This window comes from Durotheca rogersii (assembly GCF_024521655.1).
Source record: "Durotheca rogersii strain YMJ 92031201 chromosome Unknown GGS23scaffold_28, whole genome shotgun sequence".
In the NCBI taxonomy this organism is placed as follows: domain Eukaryota; kingdom Fungi; phylum Ascomycota; class Sordariomycetes; order Xylariales; family Xylariaceae; genus Durotheca; species Durotheca rogersii.
Genome location: NW_026251259.1, coordinates 255,768 through 273,911, shown reverse-complemented (window position 1 = coordinate 273,911; position 18,144 = coordinate 255,768). Strand labels below are relative to the sequence as shown.

The following is an 18,144-nucleotide window of genomic DNA, read 5'->3' as shown; positions in this document are numbered from 1 at the left end:
TGCGGCGGCGGCGGGACCTCCTATAAGTTTAGGTATCTACCTACATACAGGAGGTAGGTAGGTACGCCTATAGTCCATAGTATACCTGTATACACGCCGGGTGCATACCTAACCTTGACGTACCTAGGTACCTAAGGTACCTCTACAACGGATACGGAGGTACTTACCTTATCCTAGATACAGGTACATATTACATAAGCCATTAGGCTTTTTTCTCTCGGCTCTGCTTGAAACTTTTCTACGCAGGTCTGCCTATCTTTAACATCGCGAGACCGCGGTACCGACCCCGAATCGAGTAGGCCAATTCGAGCCCAGCCACTCCGAGCATCCTCCGGTCGAGAGGAGCACTAAGCATGGCAGGTGTTCCTGAGAAAGCTCGGTTCTATCTCGAGCGCGCAGTCCCGCAACTCCGCGAATTCGAAGCCAAGTCCATATTCACTAGTGACGAGATCCGCTCTCTCGTACGGAAACGCACCGATTTCGAACACCTTGTACTCTCTCCTGGAAACAAGCCGAGCGACTGGCTAAATTATGCCGCCTGGGAAAAGTCTCTGGAGGCGCTACGCGCAAAACGCTGCCGTAGGCTGCAGATTCGCACCTCGTCCAGGCACACGGGCGAAGGAAGGATATTCGCGATACTGGATCGAGCTGTGGGCAGGCATCCCGGGAGCGTTGAGCTTTGGAAGGAGTATCTAGCTTATGCTCAAGGTCTGAATGCCACCAAACGGTATCGCAAGACCATGAGCAGGGCATTAAGGATGCATCCGACGAAGCCGGAGCTCTGGGTGTTGGCAGGTAGGAGGGCGGCACAACACGGCGACATGCAGGCCGCGAGAAACTTTTTCATGCGCGGCGCCAGATTTTGCACTCGAGACGCTACGATCATGCTGGAATATGCCAGGTGTGAAATGGAATGGCTGGAGCGGATGGATGCGAGGAGGGAAAAGAAGGGCGGCGCCGAAAAAGCGCTCGAGGAGCAGGCCGAGAAAAGCGATGATGAAATACAATTTCCTGGAGAGGAAAGCGACGACGATGTTGACGAGAACGGCCGACTGGTTGCCCCGGACCCAAGAGAGCCGGCCGAGAAAAAGGTGTTCGACGAAGACATGGCGAAAAAATTGCGGGGTAACCCTGCATTGGACGGGGCTATCCCCGTGGCCATCTTCGACATTTGTAAGAAGCAACCCTTTTTCAAGGCCGCTACAGGGGAACAATTCTTTGATCTCTTCGCTACGTTTCACACCGTTTCGGCTCAGGCCAGGCTTATCCAGCACGTTCTCGACGGTATGACCGAGATCGATCCCCACAACCCATCAACTTCCTTCTGCCAATTCCGACAGCCGTTTATCAACATCGGCATCAGCACACCATCGTACCCAGAAGCACTACGAGAAGCGCTCAGCCGACTCAAATCATCCCTTCCTACAAGTACAAGCCAGCCTTTGTTAGCAGAGAAAGTGAGATCATGGATAGGACCAATCCTTGCCTCTCAAGACTTTGACCCAGGTATCCGGACGGTTCTCGAGCACACTCTTCGGACTCTGCCTAAGCCCCAAGGAAGCCTACTCTTTACCATGGGCGCAGGAATAGCGGGCGGTGCAGGAGGATAGCCAAAACACCCTCTAGCACCGTCCAGAATGGCTGGCGCGTTAGTTAGCCTCACCACCACGCTGTCTCGCTATGCTTATTATATGCTCGAACTCTTCAGAGCTTACGCGGCTCACACTAAGCCGGCTCTGTTTTAGCAATTGCATGTTCTCGAGCGGCTGTCCCGCGTGACCCATCTCACGAAGTTCCTTCAACCCGATCGGCTGGCTGAACTTGGTACGAAACTTGACATGCACGACGCTCCATTTAGGATTTTCGAGTTTCGAAGATGGGTCATAATATGGTGCCTTCGGGTCGTGCGCCGACACTAAGCTGCAGTTAGGGAGATGCAGGGGGGGTTAGGCGCAAACACCGAGCACTTACAGTCTGGCGAGTGTTCTTGTACAATCTCCATTGTACCCACGATGCCTGGGTCCTTGCAGTTCGAGTGATAGAAGAGGGCCACGTCGCCCTTCTTCATAGCCCGGAGGTTATTACGAGCGGCGTAATTGCGAATGCCTAGGATGGGTTTGTTAGACTATGACACAAACATCTTGATAGACCAGGCTATAGAACAAACAGGGGACACACCCGGCTGGCCAGCCAGCCTAGTTCACATTAGACAGGAAGCAATCTTACCATCCCACGGCTCGGGCTCTTCTCGCGCTCTTAAATCGTCGATAGAGAATCTCACGTCGACGCCGTTCTCGAGTCTGGTCTCGGGCTCGGCCTTCATGAGCCAGTATGACCTCTCCGAATCGGTAGGCGTCCCACCCGCTTCAGGTCGCGATGTTGCGGCAGACCGGGTGGGATTCTCGGTATCGCCTCTTGGGTTTCTTACTGGAGGCGCATTTCGAAATCCATCTTCATCCGGGGCTCTGGCGGCTTTGAGAGCTCGCTGTTTCCGCGACTGGGAGGGTCGGAGCGCGTTAGTTTCGGATACTACCGTCGGATCTGGCGCAGATGGTTTTTGACGCGTCGATCTTCTCAAACCCGTCCTATCCGGCTCCACCTCCACCTGGGTTGCTTTCCTCTTGGGCATTGCGATCTGGGTTGTCGAGGCTTTCGTCGTATCGATAGGTATAGCAACGAAAACGCGTCTCCAGTTCTTGGTGTGGTACTAGCAAGTTAGGTATAGGTAGGAGGTAGGCACTGAGGCGTCCTCTTGCTAGGTTCTATCAATTACTAGAGGTACTTCTGCTACATAAAAACTCATTAACACGTCACGTGTCTGGATAATTCTAAGGCACCAGCCTATAGGTACATGCACCCACGACGATCCAGCTTGGGCCTACCTATTGTCTCTAGGTTCTGCATGCACCGAAGATGCCTACATACCTACCTCATTATGTCGGTCGTAGGCAGTGGATAAGCGCCTAGCATGCTGATTTCCTTCTATCGCGACGGAGGCGTTTCTTATTGTCTCACGCTAGCTTGAGGAATTCCGCAGGTCGTGTCTAAGCAGCCTGGGGCGGTGACGAAATACCGAAAGAGCGCATTTGATAATACCTATACCTACCTTAAGCCGATGCAGCCTGCTTCGGACGCGTACCTTTATCATGGCAGCCCACCCCTTAGAGAGCATCCCCACGCGACGGATAAGTGCGTACGGTAGGTATAAACATAGCCGCCGCTTGCAATATGGTGGATCCCGTCAACCTACTTGGACTCCAATAAAGGATGGGAGATCACCGTCGGCGCCACTGGAGGTGTATTGAGGAGGAGGGGCGGAAGAGGAGCGGGAAGACGGTGCTAATGCTAGGTAATATGTCTCTTCGGCAAAGTTGGAAGACAGGGATCATCCGTCAATATTCGAAGCGATCACACCAGTGAGCCATGATGTACAGGTCAAGTAAGGACAGGGCAGGGCAGGTTGGGCCAGAACGAAGAATCCTATTCTCGATTGTGCGTCGTCGTGGTAGGCTATGGCTGCGTCAACTGAACTGCGGTACTGCTACGGTCCCAAGCTGCACGCATACGTATTTGGCCCTACCTCATTTGATAAGTCGAAAGTCGACATGCACGTAGATCAGCCGGCTATTTCCTCGAGTAGTAATTACTTGAAGCCCTGTCTTCGTAGCGGAGGAGGCATAATATTTGATGCTTTGTCCTGTTGGAGATGGAGGGGGGGAGGACGAAACAGGCCTCGAATGAGCTGGATAATACCTAGCTTCAAGGACCAAAAAAAAAAAAATCAAAAATCAAAAATCAGGCCAGCCGTTTAGAATCAAGCTGATAAAGTTCGCCGAAGGCTCACTTTTCACCGGCAAAGCTTATCTACGGCCTATCCTGAAAATGATAGCCCTAGCAGACGAAGTTTCTGCCAAATTTGGCTCCTCCCCAGCTTCGCACTCCATAGAACGCCCATCCATTCCCATTGGCACATCGGCATAATCCGCGGGGAATGTCGGTAAACGCTCGAGGTTGCGATATAAGGCGTAAAAGAAGAAGATGGAAAGAAGGGAAAAAAAAAACAGCAGATACGGAGACGGAGACAGGCGGATGTAGCGAGAGAGGGAGGGAGAGAGCTGTGAAGCGTCATTCCTTGGATCAAGGGACATCGATGATGGGGGACTGGGCTTAACGACCACTGGCAGTTACAATAGGTTATAATTAGGTATCCTCCGGAGAGGAGAATAATATGATGAGCGAAAAGCCAAGTCACGCTGGATCGAGGGTAGGGTAGGTAGGTAGGTAACGTGTAGGTAGTAAGAATGGAAAGGCAGGCCAGGTATTGTAACCGATCTTCCCTCAGACCCTCTTCTTCGTTCCCCTTCTACCATACCTAAGAGGCCCATCGACCACCCCTTCGCCGGTCCCTTGTGACCGTCTCTCTCATCCTTTACTTTTCTTCCCCTTCTGTGCCCTCTTTCTCGCTCTCTACCTTCCCTGCCCTTTTCCTGCCCTTTCATTCCTATTCCATTCAAATCCCCCTGCCCCTGGCGCTTTTTCTTTCTTTCTTTTTTGAAACCGCATCGTCTCGAGGCCGTGCCGTAATTGGTGTTTTGTCCCGATGACGAACTCGCTTCCCACTTACATGGAAATACCCCAAAACGGTACTGGCGCGGAGCTACTACACGTGCACTATGGAAAAGAGAGCGTGTGAGCGAGGAGGGGAGAACAAGACGTATTTCTCGGCTTGACGAACCCCGACACCAGCGACACTGGCAATCCGATTTCATGAGCTTGTTGGCGAGGTAAATGTGCCTTCTACCGCTGGTCGTCCCTTTGGGATGGGCATTAGTTGAGGGCAGGCAGCCAGCGTATGGATCCAACGTTGCGCAAACGGGCCTTGACCAACGATGGCTTCTTGACCAGGATAAGTCGTCTCCGCTAGAAAAGTTGCAGGGGTCGGTCATCAGATACCAAGCGACGATGCTCTCGTTAATCAATTTCTACAGAACTCGACGGGGACTTGTCAGGCTTGTGGCACGAGATAAAATAAATTCTTCTTCTCCCCCCCTCTTCCTTGTTGTTGTTTATTGCTCTCCCGGCTTTTTTCGCGAAACCCTCGGCGTAGTTCTGAGGAATTCGTTGTTATTATTCATCCATATCTCTCTACCTCACCCACCACGAGGGTTCGATTCAGCCAAGCAACATTCCCTTACATTTACCTGTTGTACGCACGTCTGGACTTTCAAATTCTCTGCAGCACACCGGGATTCTCATGTCGTTCGTACGACAATCACCCCAGACTCGCGCACCCCTCGCCAGCTTCCCGTGGGGAGGAGTTGGACATTTAGATGTCGAAAAGGCGGGTGTGGGTGAGGCAGAGAGGAAGAGTGAGGGGCAGAGAACACCAGAGGCGGTCGACCGCCCTGACTCCAGGAGCCTCCGCCAGGAGAGGTTGCAGGTCGGCTCTCGCCCTCCCACCTACCTAGGTAGCGGGAGAAACATCGCGCGACCTTGCGGCCGACGTTTGAGCGACCACAGCATTTATTATCGGCTTCTCGCAACCCGTACCAATGGACCGGCGAAGAACGCTCATTGGCTCCACGTGAACCACCACTAACGGGGTCGCTCTTGAGTGCTCCGTTCTTGCACGCGTCACTACGAGATGGGCTGGCAGCACACGTGTCTACCTACTCAGCCCTAGAAACAGCGTCTGGGAACCCGATTCTTTCGTGACGGTACGGTCTGGTTTGAATGCCTTTCCGTGGCCCGCTCACCTAGCCGGCATACCTTATGAATTCGACGGGCGGATTCGACTACTGCGTCGGTATCGGTTACGATGGGCATTCCCCCGAGGGATCCGAGGCATCGAGAATCTCGAGCGTACTTGCAGCCGCTCCTGCCAGGCGGGTCTGGCGTACATCGGCCTGGTACTGTCTTGTCCGTCATCGCAGGGTCGGGAGTCAAGTCACATGCACGCGGTTGGCCTACCGGAGGCATTCACGTATCGAAGAACGTTCTCTGGTCCTGGCTTTGGCCTCCCCTTACTCCTCTAGCTCGGACTAAACGGTGCGACTTTTGTTGGCTTCAGCATATGAATGGCATCTATACGGTGGAGACTGGGTGCTGACCCGCCCTCGGCCTGGATACCACTTACGAGGCGAATACGTTGAAGTAATCCGTTGTCGGATACCGTCGGGCGACACGCTGGTCTATCTGGTTGACCAGACATATGTGACGTACTGAGAGGCATAACGCAGCGCCTAACGAAGCGAAGACACCTGTACCATCGCCAGTCCGATTCGCACATGGCCAGGTCTGGCTTTATAGCTTCATGGCTCTGATCTGGCATCGATGCGCGTCTAGATCTCCAACCGTCTCGGCAACGACACACGGATACGCCCAGAGGATAGGCATCAACAGAAAGGTGTAAGGCAGGCCGGTATTTGGTTGGTTCCTCTCCTGTTTTGAAATTCAACTCTTGTGTGTTTCGGGCCAGAAGGCTGGCTCCTCCATTTTCACTCGAGCAGCACTAATAGATCGTATGGGCTGTCTTGTCTTATTTTTTGGCTCCTGCTCTTATCGACACGGCAAGCTATCGTCGATTCGGGATCCGTTTGCCCAAGTACCACCATCGAAGTGCGAGGTGTTGGGTTGCCAAGGAATGCGGTAAGAATGGGATGGGACGGATTGATCTCAGCTGGCTGTGAAGTTCAACACGAACCGGTTAGCGGGGGGACCGTGCACAGCAAGACTGCCTACCCGTTTGGAACGACCGGGAACGACCGGGCCACGGCCGGCCCCCACTCGTCTTCGATCCGCGCTGCTGCACCCAATGGGAGCGGCCTGCCTGCTCTCGGGTAATATGCGGGCTAACAGCCAAGGTCTCTTGCGAAGGTACCTGCTGCGTCGGCTTGCGCTATTCCGTCACAGCAGTAGGAGGTACTCATACACCCTCCCCTTATCACGCTGGCTTCTTGCTGGGCCGGTAACAGGGTACATCAGTACCCCAGTGCATAGGCCGGTCGGGTCTGAGGGCAAGGTTTTTTTTTTTTTTGCCAACGCCCCTTGGCCGGCCAATAGGAGGGGGTGCCTAACCTACCTCCTACCTTAGGTACCTAAGGTACCTACCTAGGTACTTACCTAGGTACCCACTGGTACTTACCTCTGTACCTGTATGTGCTCCGGTACGTACGTGCGCTTCACTTACGTACACACATTTCCTCTCCTCCACACCCTTTTCGGGCCTGGGCCCCGGCTGGCCTCCACTGGAGCAGCAAAAAATGGGACGGGTCCCTCTTGGTGGTGGTTTTTGGGGAGGGGGGAGAGTGAGGAGGCGAGCGACTCCTATTTATTGCGCATCAACGCATGATTTCTCATCACGTTGTTTCCCCCATGCTGTTCCGGGTCTAGCGCGTATGCGTCAAGTAGCATTGCATGGCCACCACCCTTCTTGCGCCTCCTCTTGGGCTGATGTGGCCAGAGATTTTCTTGACCTACCCAGACCTTTCCCCATCCTATCACCCAGCCAGCTCCCCAAAGTTGCTCCTAGGGACGCCTTTAGCCCACACACAGCACCAGCACCAAGCACCAGCACCGAGCACCAGCACCGCCGGGCAGACTGGGCCACCTCGCCAAAAAGTCAAGTGCCTCTTTTCTAACATTACCTGCCGCCGTTCCTGATAAACCCTCCCTCGCGGCAAACACGATCGGAGAGCTCGAGGGGAGTTGTCAATCACCGTTGGCCTAGCTCAGGTAGGTAAGGCCCTGTTTATCTCGTCGGTCCGTCGGCCTGTCTACCTATGCCCGTCGTGTCTCGTCCCTCTCTCGTCCCAGCCCGCCGGTCAAGGTATCTGGGTATCTGGGTGTTGCCATGTTTTTTTTTTATGGTTGTAGGCGTATGTGCATCCCGATACGTTGCGATCCGACCTGGCCTGTCGTTGCTGATACAGTCCTGGTCGCCATCCATCTGTGTCGACTGGAACATTGATGCGCGTTGCTGCATTGAAGCGACCGGTCGTTGTGACTTAGCATGCGCATACATACACAACTAGCGACAAGGGGAGACGAGACACACACACGCACACACACATACGCAAACACACTACCTACATACACATACACACACATCCCGTGCCCAGTCCGTCATCCGACGCCTATTATTAGTTAGAAGAACCACCTCCGTGTATCGAGGCCCGGGTTTACCAACCGCCAAGTGGGTACGGCGCCGTGCTGTGTTGTTCCTCCTCAGCAGTTATTCCGCCGCTCTGACCTGTTTTTCCTTTCTTCCCCGGCTTGCGTCCTGGTGTCCTTGCCGTTATCGCTATCGGCCTGCTTCCCGTGTTGCGATAAGCCCAAGTACACGCTGAACTTGTCAGCACATTTCCAGCGCTGTGTCAGGCATTTAGGGACCCTCTCAAGCCTACAATCCGCAGCGCTACAGGGCACTACTGGGGGCACTTACGGGTACCGTACCTAGCACTCGTAGCAGTACCTCTAGCCTGCTGGCCGCAGAGTCTGGGGAGTTGTTTTCTTTCGAGGAGCTGGGCCGCGCTCTTCCTTTCTCACCCCCCCCCAACCACCGAAAACCTGCGACTGTACCAACTCTCATTTTCCCGATCGCACCGGCCGCTCGCACCCACCTAAAAATCCCTAACCGTCTCGCGACGCGCTTTTTTCACCATCGCGAAACTCGATACTCGTGACACTATCATTTCCGCTTTCTCGTTGTTCCATCTCAATGGACTCGGTTGTTTATATTAATTACTGACATTTGCGTGACTGTAGTCAGATGGGTTCCCTTCTGCGACACCATCCGTCATGAGTTCCTGGATGAACGAGGCCGCTGCCGTCCAAAACCACAATGGCAACGGCTTCCCACACATGAACGACCCGAACAATATGGGAGGAGGGATGGCCGGAGCGTCGGTGGGCATGATGGACCCCTTCATGGCCGGCGCTGCCCAATTCAGTCCTGTTGGCGCCGGCCAGTTCAATCATCAGCAGATGGCCGCTGCTATGCAGAATGGCCCGATGCGCAATGCCTCGCCCTCCTTCTCGAATTCTGCCTACCAAACCAACCCAGTCATCCCCTCAAAGCGACCCCGTCCCCGAGAAGATAGTATTGGCGCGTCGCCGCGACAGAATCCCGGCATGCTACCGACGTCGCGAGCTGACACGCCTCAGCAGTCGCCTTTCCCCGGCTTCCAGCCGAACGCGATGCAGCCGCAGAATCCCGCTCAACCACAACATTATCCCCATCTACAGCCCAATGGCTCCGCGAACGCGTCGCCATCCCCCGTGATGGCTGGCAATCAGCTGCGTCCGGGAAGCGTGCCGCAACGCGTCAATACCGCGTCTCCTCATCCTTTCTCCCCCGCGTCCCAGCAGTTTGGCCCGCAAGCCTCGCCCGTGCCTTCAGATCACGGCAACACGCCCCAGCCGGGCATGTTTATGCCCCCCCAGGGCTTCCCTCAAGGCTTCAATCCGAATTATCAACCCGCTCAGTCTCCTGCCAGGCCGCCGTCGGCGCAGAATCCGATGGCGCAATCCATGATGCCCCAACCGATGGGCCAGTCGATGGGTCAGCCGATGGGGCAACCGATGGGCCAGATGCCACAGCAAATCGCCCAGCAGATGCCGCATATGCAACAAATGACCCAGATGCACCCGGGCCAGATGCTCACTCCTCACCAGATACACCACATGCAACAGATGCAGGCGGCGCAAGCGGCGCAGGGCCGCGGCGCGATGGATCAGCAGCACAAGATGCTGTATCAGATGCGTCTGCAGCAGCAATTCCCGCAAGGCGCCATGTCGATGGGCGCGCAACTACCGCCTCAGAATATGGCCCAAAACCGCGGCATGATGCCTAAACAGGCGATGTCGATGCAGAACGGGCAGATCGCCCCCGGTACCATCCATCCCCAGCAACAAGTTCAGATGTCGCGATCTACCAACCCCGAAAGCTTTCTCAAAAACCTCGCAACGTTCATGAACATGCGACAGCTCCCCCTCGATACCAACCCCGTCGTTGACGGCCGCCCGCTGCACCTACTTCACCTCTTCCAAAATGTCTCCAAGTTTGGTGGTTATCGGAATGTGTCGACGCACAACCTTTGGATGTCAGTCACTGCGTCTGTCGGGTTTAACCCTCAGCAGATGCCAACGGCGGCCACGCAAGTGAGGGCAATCTACGAACGAAATCTGCTAAAATTCGAGGAGGCCTGGGCGATGCAGCAGCGAAACCAGCAAATCAAGCAGCAGCAAACAGGCCCCCCGACGGGTGCGCCCGCAGGACCAGGTCAAGGTGTACCGCAAAGGATGGGCCAGCTACCGCCTGGCCAACACGGCCAGCCTGGGCAGGTCCATCATATGCCCCAGCCGCATACGCCGACCCCCATAAAGCAGATGGCGCCGGCGATGTCCCAGGTGAACGGGTATTCGACACCACCGAAGCCCCGGGTCAATCCGCACCAAGCGAACGCGGCCCAAGGGCACCCCAGAGGCGCTGCGTCTAGGAGTATCGACGCCAGGCCGGCAGTAGGCGAGTTTCCTACACCGTCACCGGCGCCTGCCGTCAAAGCTAGCAATATTTCAGTACAGCCCCCGCACCAGCAGGCAGACGGTGCACCTACTAATGGAATCGCTAACCTTCCCTTCCCGGGCCCGTTCTCGTCTGACCCCGATGAGTACATACCATGCTCCCGAGAAATGCTCTCTGGATTTTATGGTGGCTTCGACCTAGAGTCGATACGCAAGCTAGGCAATGATTTGGAGAGGTGGAGGCCGGACGTACCGCAAAACCACGAGCTCGGCGATATCGACATCCATGCTCTCACGAAAAGCCTGCAGTCTGGCATACACGGCGAGGTGCGGCTGGCTCTAGACACTCTCGGGACCATATCGCGCGCGTCAGAGTTCACTGCGAACTTGACCATCGATTTGAGAATGTGCGATGACCTTGTCGAGTCGCTCGTAGACTGCGCCGAAGAGCAGGTGGACCTGCTCGCCGAACGCGCGGACCCGATCTCGGATGAGATAGACCTGACTTCGTACGAGGATGTCATGCGGAGCTGCCGTCTCGAGTCGATCGGTCTCCGGAAGGCGCACGTTTTGGGAGACGCCGAATACGATCTCGAACATGCCGCAGATCGTCTGCTCGCGATCACGACGATATTGCGTAATTCCTCTTTCGCAGAGGTCAATCAGCCGGTCCTCGCCGACGAAACAGTCATCAAGTTCCTGTGCAGTACGATACGGTCTCTGGGCACCCACGAGAATCTGTTGCGAGCGCCCGGGAACACCCTCGACTTCATGAAAGACGTCATCATTTTGTTATCCAATATTGCTGGTTGCATAGAGATACCCGGACGTGAACAAGCGTTCTGTCTCCTCCACTTCCTCCTAGCTTTTGCTCCTTCGCCGGCCCCGACGTTGACGACCGATCGAGTCGTTTTCTCTCCATTCGAGCCTCCCATTCACCCCTATCTACCTCACGCAGTCGATGCTCTAGCCAAGCTTCTAGCGCGGGACGAGCCTAACAGGACCTACTACAAGGCTATCTTTGCTGCCGACGCCGCCTCCTCACCACCATACGAGCTCCTTACACGGACTTTTGGTCTAGCGATTTCCCCGATCCCAGACCAGAACAAGGAGAGCCGTCCGGCAAATCTACCTTCTTTCGTCGAAGCGCGCAAGGCGATGCTCATGCAAGGCCTTCTCTCCGCTGATATCATCGCCCAGCTCGCCCCGGGTTTCGAGACGGGAGTGACGCGGGCGTGGCTGTCTTCGAGCGAGGGGTTCGCCCAGAATCTCTTCAAACTCATCCGTACGCTCTGCACCCAGGCGGAACCGGCATCCCGCATCGGGGGCGGTAACGCTAGGACGCAGCCGCGCGAGGACGTGGACGTTCTGTACGTAATCACTTGCGGCGTCTCGACGCTGAAGAGACTCAGCGAGAAAGCGAGAGACCCGAATAACCCGACCAGCATTCCGCCGAACGCCTTGCCAACGCGCGAAAGCCTCTTCGGTGCTCTGTTAAGTCTGAAGAGTCCCAAGTGGACGTTATTACTGAATCAGCTGAGCACCTACGCCGGACTAGAAAGTTAAGGTGCCCCGTCGAGGGGTATACCGGGCCGTAATGCAATCGTAATGTTCCAATCACCATCAGCGATGGCAGCCGTGAGAGGCTGCTCAGGAAAGTCGGAGAATCAAACCACCCCCCCAACGGCGATACAGGCGATACAGGCGAAAACGGCGAGGGTGATGCCAACGATCACGGTCATCATACGGAGGGAGTACTCTCAGGTGGTGTTGGGGACTCGGCTCTGGCCCCCCTCCCAAACCCCCCCTACGTTAATGGGCGAGCGCGGCGTTTAGGAGCTTTTAGATGAGTAGCATGGGATGTACAAAGTAGCCCGGCATACAGGAGATGTATAAATGTGTAGATTATGCTTCACGGGCTTTACGGGGCAATGCCAGGCACACTGTGGTAACGTTGACAGTGCTCAAGTTTTGGACGATTTTGGAATGTTTACAGGATTGCTTGGTGATCACAAACGTGTGAGTTTTGGAAGGGTCAGATGGCCGCCGGCCTTTCGCAGTGTTGCGTCAGTAGTACACGTGTGACCGGATGCTTCTAATCGAACATGTCGTGTTTATCAAAATTCGTGCCCGTGGATGACTACAAATGGTTCTTTTTTTCTAACGCTTCAATGCAACATGGCGTGCGGTCGTACATCGCCGTTACCACCTACGTTATTCCGGGGCGATTCAGGGGGCGGTCGTTTCCTACTCGACCTAAGGGCGGTTGCGGAATCTCAAGGGGGATATCCAAGCTCCTGCTATATGTCAAGGTTGCCGAAGAAGTGTGTGAGGGGCGAGACCGATTCTCTTCGCGCTACCCATACAAGGTGATCACTCCGTTAAGCCTGGGGGTAATAAGGTAGCGGGTGTCTTAAACCTATCTGGCACGGACCTGCTGGGAGAAACGCGTAGAGCGGGAGAAGATATGTAGATCAGTGTCGCGAAGAGGCCAGCGGAGGGTATCGAGAAGGGACGATCAGGCCCAGAGATTCTCGTCTTCCTTTTGTTCGTTCCCGGACTATAAATACACACGCAATATACATAACGACAGTAACACATATATCGACGACACGCTGGAGTGAAGATAGGCGCATCTTTTTGCGATAGCCGGAACCAGTTCCGCTTTAGATTTGACCCAGCTCGGCTTTTATCCAACTCCGGACCAGGTCCGGCAGCTTCTCATCGCCCCCCCCCTTCCCCCCCTTCTTGCTCTCTCTGACTTCTAAACCTGGCTCAGCGGCTCGACGGGCTTCATGGCGTGCGAGGTATCGTCGGGGCGCGACCGATACGCGGAGTCGGTGCCGCGGATCGAGCGCGCCAGGGACTGCAGCGAGTCCCGGCGGCGGGGAGGAGGGAGGTAATCGGCGCCGTCGTCCGCGTCGGCGCGCGGCTTCTGGTACGCGCTCTTGGACTTGGGGGGCGCCGCCGGCATGGGCCCGACACCGTAGTCGTCGAGCTCCTGCTGGCTGTTCTTGGGCCACTCGCGCTCGTCCTTCCTCTGGTGCCGGATGTGGAGTATGACGAGGGTTGCGATGGTGACGAATGCGAGGAGGCCGCTATTTCTCCCACCCCACCGGAAGCGAGTCGCGTTAGACGGGTTCTTCAGTCTCCTCGGCTTCTCGTGCGGGGGGACGTCGAGAGGTTCGCGAAGCGCGGAGAGGAGGACAGGAGAGGGGGAGATCGGGGGAAGAGACGAGTGTGAGACTTACCCCAAGGTACCGACGACGATTGCGGTGGTGCTATTGCTCGCGTTGGGCTTCTCGCAGAGGTCAATGTTAGGCCGCGGATGGCAAGGATCGACTTCGTCGGCGCGAGTCAAGATGCGGAAAGCCCTTCTGGCAAAGCGCCCAGCGACGGACGCGGAGAATGACGACAGCGGCGCCGCCACCGCGTGGTCAGCTGGGAAGGGACTCATGGTGGTGTGGTAGTATGTGAGACGCTGATGCGCGAAGTCGTCGACGATCAGGCAGACTAGCGGGAGTAGCGGCAGCAGTGGTGGTGGTGTTGGCAGTAGCTGTTGCGGTAGTAGACGGTGACAGGTTCCGATTCCGATTCCGACAGTCCTGCTTCTTGGCCGTCCCCCTCATTCCCAGGCACAGAAAACGACCGTCCCTTATCCCGTATGAATGATCGGATGGTGCGGAATGCGCGAATTTAGCGATGGAGCGAGCGTGAATGAATCGATACCCAGATTGGCGGCGGCGTGGGGCAGGAGGGCGTTAAAAATAAAATAAAAACCTCCTAAGAGTAAAAAATAGCAAACGAGCCCAGGCAATGGGCAAGGAGTGAATAGAAAGAAGAGAGCGTAACCGTCGCGTGGCGTAATGATCGAGCGGAGGGAAAACGAGGAACAAAGAGGAAGAAAAAGTAGCAGTGGAAGAGAGAGCGGGAGAAGAGAGCGTAGTAATTATTACGGTGAGGCGGTTAGGACGGACAAACGAACGAGGGTGTACGGGACAATATGCTACTAATGTTACGCGAGGAAATCCTCTCTCCCTATTTTTTATTTAGTTTCTATTTAGTTTTCCAGCTTTCGGGTTGACCTCTGCACCCCTTCTCTTCCTACCGGTAGGAGTTAGCAGCAGGAGGCACAGCCCATGATACAGGACGTTTCACTGACCATGGAAGGGGAGCGCTGGTGAGGCGATGGGATGGATGGCGATTGGCATAATAGCGCACGAGGACGGGCGCATCGACGAGACAGGACGGGGACCCCTGCCGAGCCGATTTGACCAGTGTCCATCAGCTGGAGAGGAGAGGATCCGGGTACGTACCACCAACAGCCTGCCTCCACAACGCGTGCTACAATTAGGAGCGGACTAAAGGTCAAATGGGTACAACCTACCTAGGTAGGTACCTACCTAGGTACTTCATGCCTAGGGCTGGCAGACGGCCCCTGAATTGTAGGTACCTTATGTACCCGAGGTACCCGTGACCTGAGGCATGTCTCCCAACATCCAACCCATCGATGGGTCAACTGTCATCAACGCGGTTGTTGCGTGCCTAGGTTAGGTACCTACCCGTACCTACTGCGCCCAACACTGGGTACATCGCAGCACGACGGAGCCACCAACCGTGGCTTCGACGGGGAAATGGGGATGCAACGCGCGGAAATACGCCGACGCAGTCACTTACCTCCCTCATACCTAGGTAAGCATTATGTGCCTCCAGGACCCCCGAATCCCGCTACACAGCCAGCGAGCGTCAGCGGGTGTGCGCATACATATACCTATACCTGCTCATACAAGGGAGGACACCCGGCCACGCACCTCAGCGCAGCCGCTGCGGATTCGCGCGGCATTAGCAACCAGAGGACGTTCCGTGATGACGAGAGCACCGGCTCGAACCTCGTCGCGGCCCTGGTGGCCCTCGCGGCCGTCGTGACCACGACGGCGGGAATTCCGCGCGCAGGCGGACAGCATGTCCGAGTTATCCACGCTGGCCACAGGCAGGGCGCCGCGCCGCGGTTGGGGCGTGGCCAATAAGGCGGTCTCCATTATCCCATCGAACGCGGCCTAGCTCCGCAAAGCAGGGAGGTCGGTATGCAAATGCCGTCAGAGCCTCTGGGGCCAGTTCCGTGGGTAACCGCACCGCTCGTGATGCTACCGATTAGGCAAGCTGGCGACGTCGGATCCCCTCTTGTTTCCGCCGTCGCTGCTTCATATGCGCACCGTAGCTCTAGCTAGCCGCGAAAAGCCGAAGTCTTACTTATAGACGGCCTCTCATGCGCTGGCCGACGCGGACGGGTATGCCGGCCGGTGCGCGAGTAGACAGCGACAACTTGAGCGTGCCCACTTCCCTGACGAAGAAGGCCCCCTCTCTTTCTCTCTCTTGTCTACGTCCCTACATATAGATAGCGTGCCGTAGTCCCCTCCGTCGTCAATAGGCTCCCGACATCCGAGGCGTCTATCGCTACAAGAGGAGCCATGCATTCGGGACACCTCGTATCGGGTGCAGCTGCACTAGCACTGCTTTATGTCAGTAGGACCTGTCGACATAACCTCGTTCGCTCGCTCCGGACGGACTGGCTGACTAGGATGTGCTCCAGGTCTCGGGGCTCGTCCTCTACCGATTATTCTTCCACCCCTTAGCCAAGTACCCGGGGCCGTTCATCGCTAGGATAACGGACGCCTACCAACTCTACCATTCCTGGAAGGGCGACCGACACCTCGAGTTTTGGCGGATGCACCAGCGATATGGTAGGCGAGCGAGGCCGGCCGATCCTCTCTACCTTCGTGACCGGCTAACATGGCGAAAGGCGGCGTTGTGCGGTTCGGTCCCAATAGCGTCTCGTTCAACTCGAGCACCGCCCTCAAGGACATCTACGGCTTCAGATCGAACGTACGCAAAGCCGAATTCTACGACGCTTTCGTCCACCCGGCACCCAACACCCATAACACTAGGGACAAGATCATGCACGCGCGAAAGAGGAGAGTCCTGTCTCAGGGATTCTCCGACTCTGCCACCAAGGAGATGGAGAGGTACATCTTGGCCAACGTGCGGTCTTTCTGCGAACAGATCGGCCTCGGCGCGAGCAACGAACGAAAAGGCTGGACTGTGGCTAGGAATATGGCCGACTGGTGTAACTACCTAGCCATGGATATTCTTGGCGATTTGTGCTTTGGAAAGGCCTTCCACATGCTGGAGAAGCCCGACAACCGGTACGCGCTCGAGTTGGTGTCGATGGCCACGACCAGGCATCTGATCGTAAGTGGTCTTTGGCTCAGCCTTCCCAGACAATCCACATACACGCCCACACACACGCACACACACATATGCACATTATATACACACATGCATGCATATAGGCATATAGTCGGACCGGTTGCTGACGAGAGAGTAGTGCGGGACGATGCCCCTAGTCGGCAAGCTCCACCTCGACAAGGCCTTGTTCCGCAAGATCGCGACCGGCCGTGAAAAGTACATGGCGTACAGCAAGGCGCAGCTGACGGAGCGAACGAAGATGGGACACGACACAGATCGCCGTGACTTCTTCTACCATCTCCTAACGGCCAGGGACCCCGAGACCGGGCTGGGATTTACGACCCCGGAGTTGTGGGGGGAGTCGAACCTCCTGTGAGTTCCTGAAAGCGACTGTGGAGGGCCGTGGCTAACTGCTGTTAGTATCATAGCAGGGAGCGACACAACCTCGACTGCCATGGCCGCTACGCTATTCTACCTCGTCCGTAACCGAGCGTCGCTTGAGAAAGCAAACGACGAGGTCAGATCAAAATTCAACGACGTGGAGGAGATCTGCCAAGGACCGGTCCTAAACTCGTGCGTCTACCTTCGAGCATGTGTCGATGAGGCGATGCGCCTCTCTCCTTCCGTTGGGGGGATCCTCCCGCGCGAAGTGTTAAGCGGCGGCATAACGATTGACGGCGAGTTCATACCTGAGGGTACCGTTGTTGGCACACCTCATTATACCATCCACCACAATCCAGCGTACTATCCCCAGCCATTCTCGTACGTCCCCGAGCGTTGGATAGCGGGCTCGCACAAGAGCTCTACCGGCTGCGGAGGAGCCGTCGTGACCGAACAAGACGTGGCTTCGGCACAGAGTGCTTTCTGCCCCTTCTCGGTCGGGCCTCGAGGGTGTATCGGAAAGGGCCTAGCCTACATCGAAATGATGACAACTCTGGCGCGGGTGCTGTACTTGTATGATTTGCGCAAGTCAGCCGGTTTCGACCCGGCCGAGGGGAATCCCAACCTCGAGTGGGGCCGCCATCGCGTGGACGAGTTCCAGCTTATTGACCAATTCACCAGCTTGAAGGATGGGCCAATGGTTGAGTTTAAGAGGCGCATCTAGAGGACCGTCTAGAGGACAGGGAGGGAGGCGCACATGACTACCCCAGGAATATGAATACACGCATGTATCATGCTGGTATATGATGCCTACCTCGGCACGCTTCAAACTTCGTAGCCCAGAAAGCCGTTCAGCCTATAGCTATAGGCAAGTGGACGGAAAAGGCAACCAGATGGGGTTGCGGATGGCTTGATAGGCTGGCTGTGAATAACCGCCACCATCGACCAAAAATAGCTAGAATCAGATCCTACGTAGATCGAATGGTACTAGTC

The 18,144-nt window shown here is 55.9% G+C and overlaps 5 protein-coding genes across 5 annotated transcripts; 3 read left to right on the top strand and 2 right to left on the bottom strand.

Annotated features, from left to right (window-relative positions):
- Positions 1-84: 84 nt before the first annotated feature.
- GGS23DRAFT_263955 (U3 small nucleolar RNA-associated protein 6-domain-containing protein) lies at positions 85-1,903 on the top strand. The gene is made up of 2 exons (XM_051512378.1): positions 85-1,652; positions 1,746-1,903. The coding sequence occupies exon 1, from the start codon at positions 354-356 to the stop codon at positions 1,608-1,610; it is 1,257 nt and encodes a 418-aa protein (XP_051368552.1). The 5' UTR covers positions 85-353; the 3' UTR covers positions 1,611-1,652; positions 1,746-1,903.
- Positions 1,904-2,083: 180 nt separating this feature from the next.
- Positions 2,084-2,811, bottom strand: GGS23DRAFT_583892 (uncharacterized protein). Its single transcript, XM_051517297.1, has 2 exons — positions 2,168-2,811; positions 2,084-2,106 (listed from the first exon to the last, which is right to left on the bottom strand). Exon 1 carries the CDS (start codon positions 2,627-2,629, stop codon positions 2,201-2,203), a length of 429 nt encoding a protein of 142 aa, XP_051368551.1. The 5' UTR covers positions 2,630-2,811; the 3' UTR covers positions 2,084-2,106; positions 2,168-2,200.
- A 5,954-nt stretch (positions 2,812-8,765) lies between these two features.
- GGS23DRAFT_583851 (uncharacterized protein) lies at positions 8,766-12,318 on the top strand. The gene has a single exon (XM_051517296.1). It carries the CDS (start codon positions 8,800-8,802, stop codon positions 12,088-12,090), a length of 3,291 nt encoding a protein of 1,096 aa, XP_051368550.1. The 5' UTR covers positions 8,766-8,799; the 3' UTR covers positions 12,091-12,318.
- Positions 12,319-13,092: 774 nt separating this feature from the next.
- Positions 13,093-14,235, bottom strand: GGS23DRAFT_263333 (uncharacterized protein). Its single transcript, XM_051512376.1, has 2 exons — positions 13,776-14,235; positions 13,093-13,622 (listed from the first exon to the last, which is right to left on the bottom strand). Exons 1-2 carry the CDS (start codon positions 13,979-13,981, stop codon positions 13,289-13,291), a joined length of 540 nt encoding a protein of 179 aa, XP_051368549.1. The 5' UTR covers positions 13,982-14,235; the 3' UTR covers positions 13,093-13,288.
- A 1,537-nt stretch (positions 14,236-15,772) lies between these two features.
- On the top strand, positions 15,773-17,997 carry GGS23DRAFT_263408 (cytochrome P450). The gene is made up of 5 exons (XM_051512377.1): positions 15,773-16,043; positions 16,115-16,265; positions 16,325-16,773; positions 16,910-17,142; positions 17,191-17,997. The coding sequence occupies exons 1-5, from the start codon at positions 15,993-15,995 to the stop codon at positions 17,873-17,875; spliced, it is 1,569 nt and encodes a 522-aa protein (XP_051368548.1). The 5' UTR covers positions 15,773-15,992; the 3' UTR covers positions 17,876-17,997.
- The last annotated feature ends 147 nt before the right edge of the window (positions 17,998-18,144 follow it).

What these genes read in the sequence shown, in the direction of transcription:
- GGS23DRAFT_263955 (XM_051512378.1), top strand. Translation starts at nt 354, where the DNA reads ATGGCAGGTGTTCCTGAGAAAGCTCGGTTCTATCTCGAGCGCGCAGTC.
- GGS23DRAFT_583892 (XM_051517297.1), bottom strand. Translation starts at nt 2,629, where the DNA reads ATGCCCAAGAGGAAAGCAACCCAGGTGGAGGTGGAGCCGGATAGGACG.
- GGS23DRAFT_583851 (XM_051517296.1), top strand. Translation starts at nt 8,800, where the DNA reads ATGAGTTCCTGGATGAACGAGGCCGCTGCCGTCCAAAACCACAATGGC.
- GGS23DRAFT_263333 (XM_051512376.1), bottom strand. Translation starts at nt 13,981, where the DNA reads ATGAGTCCCTTCCCAGCTGACCACGCGGTGGCGGCGCCGCTGTCGTCA. An exon ending in ATCGTCGTCGGTACCTTGGG is followed by an intron (nt 13,623 to 13,775) that starts GTAAGTCTCACA and finishes TGGGAGAAATAG; the next exon opens with CGGCCTCCTCGCATTCGTCA.
- GGS23DRAFT_263408 (XM_051512377.1), top strand. Translation starts at nt 15,993, where the DNA reads ATGCATTCGGGACACCTCGTATCGGGTGCAGCTGCACTAGCACTGCTT. An exon ending in CTGCACTAGCACTGCTTTAT is followed by an intron (nt 16,044 to 16,114) that starts GTCAGTAGGACC and finishes GATGTGCTCCAG; the next exon opens with GTCTCGGGGCTCGTCCTCTA. An exon ending in CCACGACCAGGCATCTGATC is followed by an intron (nt 16,774 to 16,909) that starts GTAAGTGGTCTT and finishes ACGAGAGAGTAG; the next exon opens with TGCGGGACGATGCCCCTAGT.